At 39.8% G+C, this 9,962-nt stretch overlaps 1 protein-coding gene across 1 annotated transcript in view; it reads left to right on the top strand.

The window, feature by feature from the left end:
• The first annotated feature begins 307 nt into the window (after positions 1–307).
• LOC126419122 (ribosomal RNA small subunit methyltransferase NEP1) overlaps positions 308–9,962 on the top strand; it is a 51,297-nt gene continuing 41,642 nt past the window's right edge. Inside the window, exons 1-2 of the mRNA XM_050086223.1 lie at positions 308–523; positions 5,662–5,814. Coding sequence (XP_049942180.1) covers positions 380–523; positions 5,662–5,814 — 297 coding nt within the window. The 5' untranslated portion in view covers positions 308–379. The remainder of the gene's footprint in view (positions 524–5,661; positions 5,815–9,962) is intronic.

Raw genomic sequence — 9,962 nt, 5'->3', positions numbered from 1 at the left:
GCGCAAATAACGGCTTCTCTTTCCGTATCTTATCTTGTATTTCTGACGTATAAGACTACTGTGCTCCATACCGCACAAAATCTGTTTTGCGCTTCTGAACGGTTACTCCAGGTATCTTTCTACTCTACAGTCGTAATTTATATCACACGTGCTGTAACACCAGCCTCCACAGGCCTTGCTTGCCGTTCTGTCGGTGTTGGTCGGGAGGGAGGAGATGTATGTGCAAGTTTTCGTCCCTAGTAGCATCGGTAGTGTAACTGAAATGCTTAGTATACCCTTTGATAAAACTAGAAAGTGGCATTTCTTTGCCTGTATACTTTGATCGGAGCGAATCCAATGCTATATACACATTTCAACACGTGTTTGTTTATATAGCACGATGGGTAAGAAGAGGAAGTTTGAAAACAAAGAAGACGAACACGAATTTGATCCAGTGCCCAAGCATCTTGAGGTGGCTCATGTTAAAAACCAAGAGAAGAGGTTGATTGTAATTTTAGAAGGAGCGCAACTGGAGTCTGTGAAGGTTTGTTTTTCTACTTTATCGGCGGTTTACCATAATTATACGTCTGTGGCTACGGAGGAATATTATAGATTAAATAAATAAATTTTATGGTTCGCTGACAGTGAATATTTACGTAGGAGATTAATGAGGCCCACACCTTTTTGACCATGTGATGTAGTTGCATGGAGGGATCCACAGATGCATGTGCCGTTGCTATTGGTTTGTATATAAAAACCGCATGTGATTTGTATAAATGAGGAACAAAACAGGACTTTTTTGCGCAAGATATTCGTATTTCACAAGGTCCAGTCATCAGCACCAGACCTTACGTGCGAAGACCAATTTTGGCTCATTACCCGTTGAATAGCAATACAGTTTTTGGCAAATAGGACGTCCTGGGTCCACGTTACAGGTGTTACTGTGTTGTCCAACTCCGCCTATGAAGTTATTAACCCCATGTTGCATAGAAGAGGAGAATTGCGAGTGTGTGCCGTTTGGCAAAATGGACAAAGTTACGTTCAGGATAACTACGAGGCACAGGACAAATCAACCTTTTTTTAGCTAGGGTGGCGCTGTCTTAGAAATAACCGTAATGCACAGTTATTAATGCTATATTGAGTGTAATCAAAAGACCTGGAATGAGTCGACAGACTCCTTTTTTGTACTTTTTCAATTCGTGTTAGAAGTGTGTATGTCAGCTGCAATAGGCACTTAATGGCAGGAATGAGCCACGATTAATGGCTGTAACTTTTTGAGACTTTGACACTTTCTTTCGTGTGGTCAGCCAAGGCTAACTGAATAGATCCGTTTCGTAAAAGACTCATTTCTGTTGCAGTTGTGACAGGAGATTAACTTGGTTGTTTTTTTTAATTTTCCGTTTTGGGAGCTTCTTGATTTGTGAATTAATTGTCTTAGCTATTTTTGTCTCCTAAACAACCTGGACTGTAATGCAACAAACAGTGGCTGTTTACTTTACTGAAGTACTATTTGTCATGGCAAATTAGTATTTGTTTTACCTTGAACTTTGTGATTGTGCTGTGGAAAGTTCAATCAAAATTGACTAACTCTTTGCCACAGGATGAACATTTTATTACAGGCATGTTATTGCCCTTTGGCAGAAAGCAGCAGTGGTGCATTACTTGTGCAGCCAAATGAAAAAAAAAAAGTCCAGAAATGTTTTGAGCAGAGGTCAGAACGAATACTGGACTCATTTTGGGGTCTACTTTATTAGTAACTGTCACCAACTGAACGGATTTACTAAGTACAAAATTTTACAGTCTCTGTGTCATTCTCTTGTGTCACCCCTCATACATGACATAGAGGAGTGAAAGGACATTTCTATAGTAAACTGCTTCTCCACCGTCAGTGAGCTGACTGGTTTTGGTGAAACTTGTTGTAGCATGTGCACCCAATTCGAACTTGAAAAATGCTGGTGATATTCCAGTTGCAAAATGAGTGTAGTTAACTGTAAGTGTGGTTGGATAAAATTACCTCTGCTTGCAGATGCTCACATAAAATAATGCTGTTGTAGCGAGTGATGCAATGTCTTGTGATCCTTGGCACGAGCTATGAGATGCATTAGTTTTGTACAATCTCTCTCTCTCTGTCTCTCTCTCTCTCTCTCTCTCCCTCCCTCTCTCTCTTTTTCTCACTCCCTCTCTCACTGTCCGTGTGTCAGTTAAGAGAGCTTTGTTTGTACCTCTGGCTAATTAGGCCTAACTAATTCTGCAAGTCATGAACCTGGTATGTTCTTGGAAGATGAGTGGAACACAAAAATGCCTACAATGCATTGATAGCACAGCTTGCTGTTGTTTCGTGTGATGTTGCTGTACAAGGATTGCCCCTTAACCCCCCCCCCCCCCTCTCACTTTTTTGGGCAGTTTTCTGCTTGTAGGGAATTCCTAGTTTCAAAGCATTCTTCATCAGTGCTTTGTGTCAGCCATTTACTAACTTTTCTCTATGTACTCTTTGTATATTTTGTAAATTTTAAATAATTATTTATTTTGCACTTGTCTTTTTTTGTATACTCCTTTTGTCCTACATCTTCCACCAAAAGTCATCTGATACTGGACAATGTGTGGTTGTCTTTTTTTGTATACTCCTTTTGTCCTACATCTTCCACCAAAAGTCATCTGATACTGGACAATGTGTGGTAGTAGGACCACCATAAACCAAGAAATATGAATGCTAAATAAAGGTTTTGGTAACAAGATTGATCTATAGCTTAGCCTGACCTCCATGTTCATGCTGGATCTCATGATTTGTATTATAGAAACTAAAACTGTAAGTTAAATTCAGAAAATCATGTAAACCAGTTCATCTGATACCATCAGTGTGTTTTGTACAAAGACGTCACATCAATCATTGAGATACAATGCTAAAATGATTTCAAAATGGCAACCAATAACTTTAAATGTTTCCATGGTGCAAAAATGTGAACGTAAGATCTTATAAATGTTGAAACTAGCAGAACTACTGTGGGGTTTTTGGGTGCGGACAAACCAATATCTGACATCACAACTGAAATTCACAATAATACATAAGGTGCAACAATGACAGAAACATGATAAATGAAGCACAATTAGAATAAACAACTTGTAACTGGTATCAGCAGCATTAGGTGACCTGTATAGCTCAGCTTGAACAACCAATACCAGTACAAAAATCTTAACACAGACTGCACTAAAAAGGCCAAAAGAAAGACACAAGACCAATATATGTAGTGAAAAATAATGAAAACTAATGAAAGATGTTGACAATCAGTTAACCGATACACCTCAAATTGAAAAGCAGATGCCGATACAAAAATCCTAAAATAGATGGTATTAGAAAAAGCCAAGAAGAAGACTGATACAAATAGCAAAAAGTTGCAAAAAAACTGTCGAGAGGCTGTATTACCAATGTCAGTTGCTTTATATATAGCTCAACTTAAAATACAGATACCAATATAGAAAGGCAAAAACTTACAAAACAAAAACAGCTTCAACAAAACAGAATCAAACTTACCAGACACCAAATTTCCGTGAATGAGGGATCTAGACTCATAAACATAGATAACACAAAAAATTTGAAAAAATGGTGATCTACAATAAACTAATGTAACTCACCAAACAGTTGAAAACACAGAATGAAAACCAATCAATTACTGGACATTTAGAAACAAAAATTTTGTACATTTTATGTTTATCATAGGATAGGTAACAAAAATAGTGTGTCAGTATCACTATGACATAAAGACTGAGTCTTCGCATCTCAGTTGGTGTTCCATGCCTGATGGACTGTCACACACTATGCCAGTGACACACTCACATATAGCTGTTGGAAGAACACCAACATTCTTCACTCTTGTGTTATTGTCACAATGTAACATTTGCAGTACTTCCCAGTGACATCTAAAAAAAAAAATAAAATTTAATATTGATTCAATAGCCCATTTCACTCAACATCATTTGACTATTGAAGGTTAATTTTGGTTCCATGTTGCAAAAAATAACACAAAGATATCACAGACCAAAATAACAAACTAAAAATCAAACCTTGTAACACAGATTATATGCTGTATAAGAACCAGTGTGCGATTTGCAGGGGGGGTTGGGGGGGGATTTCCCGCCCTCTGCATCAGACCATCCCCTCCTCTGGTTTTAGTTTATGCATCCCAACCTGGGATGTTTATTTCCCACGCACTGGAGTAAAACTTTACATATAATTTAAATTTGTGGAGCCGAACACTGAAAGTTTACTATTAATATGTTTGCTTATTAATTTTGAAGAAGTGTTATGTAGTAGTTAAGCATTTCAAAACATTTAGGACAAGACGACGCATGACACATTTCCGTAGCATGCCACAATGTTGCAAGACGTCGCCCCAGCGTAAACAAGACTTTAGAGCTAGGTCTGTATTGTATGGTGGATGTGATGTGTTGCGTACGGAACTAAAACCTGCAATCAGATTCAAACATCGTGGAAAACTGTGAAGAGGTGTCATCCTGCAGCAAAATAACGCTCGCCCACATTCTACCAAACGGACAGCCAACGCAGTAAAGGAGTTCAGATTCGAGGTGCTGGAACATACACCATACAGTCCAGACCTGGCTCAAAGTGATTTTCCCATGTTTCGATCCTTAACGGAAGCACTACAGGGAAGAAGATTTGAAAGTGATGAAGACGTCATTGCTGCGGTGCAAAATTGGTTGCAGATGAAACCGATAAACATATTATCTGATGAAATAAAAAAAACTCTTAAAATGTCGAGAAAACTGCATTGAAGTCCAGGGAGGCTATGTAGAAAAATAGCGCATGTTTCAGTTTTCTATCATCAGAATAAATACAGCTTTTCACAAATGTGCCTTTACTTTTTTAATTCCCCTCGTATACCTGTATGTAGATGATTTTGTAAATAAGCTTTACCTATAACGTACTTTTAAAGATACAACAAGGGATGGCTTTTCTGATAGTGCATACGCGTGAATAGTGAGTTTCGGCATTAAAATCTATTTATAAATAACTATTTAACCATGGGTAATGCCACGGTCCAAGCTAGTAACATATATAATTATACTAACCCCCTAAGACATCCCCCCACTGGTAAAACCACAAATCGCACACTGATAAGAACCAAAAGAATATACCATAGAAATAAAAAAAAAGTGGATACATTTGTTACACAACATAACAGTTCAAAATAAACATAAATTACACACATATAATCTGCAGAATTCAAGTAAAATGTAACCATTGTTTTCACCAGTTACTAATACAGTGATAGGTAATATTTAATCTCTGGGTGGCTACAAACATCGCACTGTAAATAAATAATTTCACACATGATGTTACAGCTCAAAGCTGACAACTGGTATCAAATGCCTGAGAATTTTATCAAGTATTTTTATTTACGATATGTTCATACATAAACTGTGGAAAATTTGGGGGGGGGGGGGGACTGTGTAACTTTGACCCTCATATTTGAATTGCTGTGTTCCGGTGTTAACTGAAAAATGCATAGGTCACTACCATAATTTTTTATTGTAAAATCATTTGGTCATTGATAGTGTTCTGTATTTCTAACCTCAGTAACCTTTTGATTTTATATTGCCTTTGTGTTGGTACCACTCTGTTTATTCTCTATACTATACATAAATTGCTTTGTTTTACTTTTTTAGGCAGGAAATACATTTGAACTTCTAAATTGTGATGATCATGCGCATATACTCAGAAAGCACAACAGAGAACCTGGAACTTGTAGGCCAGACATCACACATCAGTGTTTACTCATGTTGCTGGATAGCCCACTCAACAGGGCTGCACTCCTTCAGGTAAATATGTTTCAACTAATTTTCATGCTCTTCTATGACTGAAAAACAAAATGCCCAGCAGAAGTTATGTAAAGACTACAATAGTACACTGATCATCATAAAAAGAGCTGCATGCAGAAGGACCCAAGCGAAGCACTGGAAACCAGGTGGGTACGCACACACCACCAGCTATGCCTACAATTACTTTTGCACTGTTGGTTGTGCACTTGGGGCAGGTGGGTGGGGCCGTGGCGTCTTGCCTGCCAGTTGAAATAAGAGTGCCTCAAACAACCATGCTGGCCTGTACAAAAGGTAGCATCTGTCGTGTATCGACTGGATGTGGACTATTCTGAGGTCATACATACGACAGAAGGTTACCTGGAAAGGCGAGTTTTAGAAAGCTGCATCTTGGGGCTGCAGGAAGGCTAGTAGTCATATCTTCGTAGTGCTCACCACACTGGTCGTACAGACACCATCGTTTCCCACTGTCGGTGGCAATGAATGCAGGAAGGCATGCGCACACAACGTGTGGGATCTTGCTGTCCGACGTGCATCACGAGGAGGGAGGACTGGCGGATTATCCACCACTTACGAACAGATCCAATGACAACAATAAGAGCCAGCCTGTCCTGCCTTCTGAGCAACATCGTATTAGTGCTACCACCACCAGTAGGCAATTGCACAACGCGAGGCTCACTGCACACTGGTCGTTATGATGTGTGTCACTCACACCCCCACTGCTCCATCCCCGACTCACCCAATATGGGCTACGGTGGACGTGGGGCCCCGCAGACTGGCTGTGGGTCACCTTTAGTTCCAGTCTCACTTGTGCCTTGGGACCAAGAGCACCAGGTCTGCAGAAGGAAGTGGCACAAAGTGCGGTTTGTGATGTCCCATCACATGTCCCACCAGCCCAGTCCTATGGTGAGGGGTGCAATATCTTACAGTACCTATTCATCATTGGTGTCCCTAATAAGCTCTGTGTCAGCTGCGCAGAGGAGGGCCTGCAACTAATGGCTCCATCGCTTGTGAATGCCTGTGTCCCTGCCCTGTCTGCACAGGACAATGCATGTCCTTGTACCACTACTGCCTCCCGAGTGTAGCTTGCAGCTGTCGCTACTCTGCCACATCCCCAGCCCCTTCCCGATCGAGAAGGACTGGGTAGTCATGGAGCGTCTCATTGGAACTCCACCTCCACCAACTGATATGTGGGAACTGCACTCTCAGATGTAGGTGACACGGGACAGAGTATCACAGGATTACATCTGAGACCAGTACAGCTCTGACCATGACATCTGGATGCTTGTATTCACAACTGTGGGGACCTCACACCATAGGACCACATAATTTTGTGGCCGTGTAGCACCTTAAACGTTTATTGATCCCTAAATGTTTGCCCTTCTAAATTGATAGTGTAATCATTTTGCATGTGTAGTACCATCTATCTGCTTGCCACAGTAGTAGCAGTATGCTTTGCCATTGTGGCTGAAGTTTTCTTATGACAATGAATGTATATAAGCGTGCCAAAAATAGAGGACAGGTAGTGTGACAGAGTATGAATTTTGCTGAAATTTTGGATTGGCGGGCATTTAATTATGTGTAGATGGTGATTGTTAATGTGCTTCATTTTGTTTCGAACTGCTGGAATAATTTAGCTCAAGGAAATGCATTTATGTTTTAAGATTATATGTTGGAGGGACATAACTGAATGGAATGATACCTCTATAGCACAGGGACTGAATTACAAAGAAGGCCATTTGCTAAACCAAACTCATTCCTTGACACTTTTATGCTCTGGCTCTGTATGTGCTAGCCGGTAAACTTTACCTTTTAGCATTTTTTGTAGTAATGTGTCTTTTCTCACGGTTGGGGCACTGTTGTGATGTGTTGCCAATGCTATCAGTAGTGAGTGTGTGGAGTCAGCGGTGTTTTGGAGCTGACCGAGGTATCTGGAGAAAGCATCATGAGAAATGGACATGTGAAAGTTAAACTGAGAAGTATTTAAGCAGTTGTATTTATCGAGTGACATATTATTTGATGTATAAAGTTTGAGAAGGTGTATTGTGATGTTTAGTATTTCACTTGTAGAGACTGTTTTCTGCATGAGTAAATAACCATTGTAATTTGCATGCATGCTAAAACCCTGATGTTGTTGTGCATATTTTAAAATTGTATAATTCCTGTCCACAATTTACAACTTCAGAAATTGCATACTATTACACTGTGCACCACTTGTAAGCTGCCTCTCCTGCTACAAAATGTGAAGGCTATAACATCTTTTGAATGGAGACAACTTATAATCAGTTCACATCCATCATATGATGAACCTGTGTGGCTACTGCCAACAGATTGCTTGTAATTAATTGTTGTGACATAGGTCCTTTGCAGTAAAAGATAATGTCCATTCATTTAGTGTATTAAACTTCAGTCAATATAACACTCATAGCTATGCCTTTCTCATTCACACTGCCGTAATTTCCAAACAAAAATCTGTTTATTCCAGAGAAACCACTGTTTGTTCACTATGAAGCTGAATGTAAATGTAGTAAGGTCGACTGTAAAAATTCCACATTCCAGTGTCCATGCTAAAAATGAATATTTACATGATTTGTGAAAGTTAACACCTGGTCCTAGAAATTTACTTCAGCTCAACACAAAAGAATCTCAAATTTACATTTTCTTATTAACCTGTAGACGTCAGTTAATGTGCTACGCGGTATAACTGCTTAAATGCTTCCCACTTTAACTTTCACTTGTTTATTTCCTACAATCCTCTCTCCAGATGGTAACTCGGCAGGCCTAAAACCACTACTGATTCTGCTCTTCCCCTGCTGAAGCACTGATGGCACGACACAATAATGCCCCATCCATTAGATAATATGTGGAAAACTGAATAATATTCGAGGCTAAGGATCACCGACTAGTGCGTTTTAAGCCAAATGCACAAGTGTCAAGAATGCTGTGCTCTTACAAAATTGGTTAACTCTACAGTTTCCCTTAATGTGCATGCCCAGATCAGGTCACAAATAATGTAGCTATGCTTTGGGGATTAACTGATCCTCTCAGCAGGTTCTCAGTTTACTTCTAAATTGATCATGAAGCATTTTCACATGTACCTAGTGACCAGCTTCGATTTAAGAACTGCCTTAAGTAATACTGTTGATAAAGTAATAGATTGTGCTAAGTATCAGTTGAGGCTGTAAATATCTTATTGACTGTGGACATGTAACACTGTAGTTGGTTACTGAACCAAAAGCAGTGACCTAGTGTTAATAAAAGGCAACTGGACTGTTTTACGATCAGTTTTTGTTAATTAGCCACTGTACATTCTTAGATACCGTGTCTAAAATTATATTCCTACCTCTGCTGCACTGTTTTATCTTTGCAGTGTGATCAAATGCTAGTTTTAACCTCTGTTGTTCTTTAAGGTGATGGGGATCAGGTCGCAGTCCTTAGTTAGATGATAAGGTTGATAGTGTTTTCCACAATGTTAATTTCATTGAATTCTTCAGTGATTGATCTCAGACATTAGAGACTGTTGTCATATTTGTGGATTTCTATTGCCTCCCTCAATTAATGGGCATGGTAGCTCTTCTCCGCAGTGGAATTTTATTATGTGGCCAGTCTCACACAACACCATGGCCCAACCTGGAATACTGTTTTGATGATCCTGATGTTGATGGATCATCCTGTCATACCCACAGACGCTTTACCAGAAGTGCATGGTATGTGGTATATTCCTGACATCGCAGTTCGGTTCTTTTTGTCCTGTGTCAATCTGAGGCACTCTTCAATCATCTCAGTAGGTTTGTAAAAGGTCTTTACTCATGTTTATGTACGACCAATTCTGTGTGTCACCGTGGAAATGTATGGCAGAAAGCCATACACGTTAATTCTTCCACTTTGCCAATTGGTAATTTTCATGACGCTTGTTATACAATGGGTGGAGTACCCAGTGCTCCATGTTACAAGCATACGTCTGTCTAAAAAGTATCCAACCTTTGATTTTCCCCACGCAAACTAGACGATAGCGTGGTGCCACTGTACACAGTAAAGGAAGAGATCTTTATGCACATGCGTGAATTTTGTCCCTGCTTTCCAGCACGTCAGTCGCTGCCTGTCGGTCACCGAGTGAGGTGCTACACAACGTGTTCATCGGCTTACCGATT

Source organism: Schistocerca serialis, chromosome 9 (assembly GCF_023864345.2).
Source record: "Schistocerca serialis cubense isolate TAMUIC-IGC-003099 chromosome 9, iqSchSeri2.2, whole genome shotgun sequence".
Classification (NCBI taxonomy): domain Eukaryota; kingdom Metazoa; phylum Arthropoda; class Insecta; order Orthoptera; family Acrididae; genus Schistocerca; species Schistocerca serialis.
The sequence above is the reverse complement of the archived record's forward strand: the minus strand, read 5'-3'. Positions and strand labels throughout refer to the sequence as shown.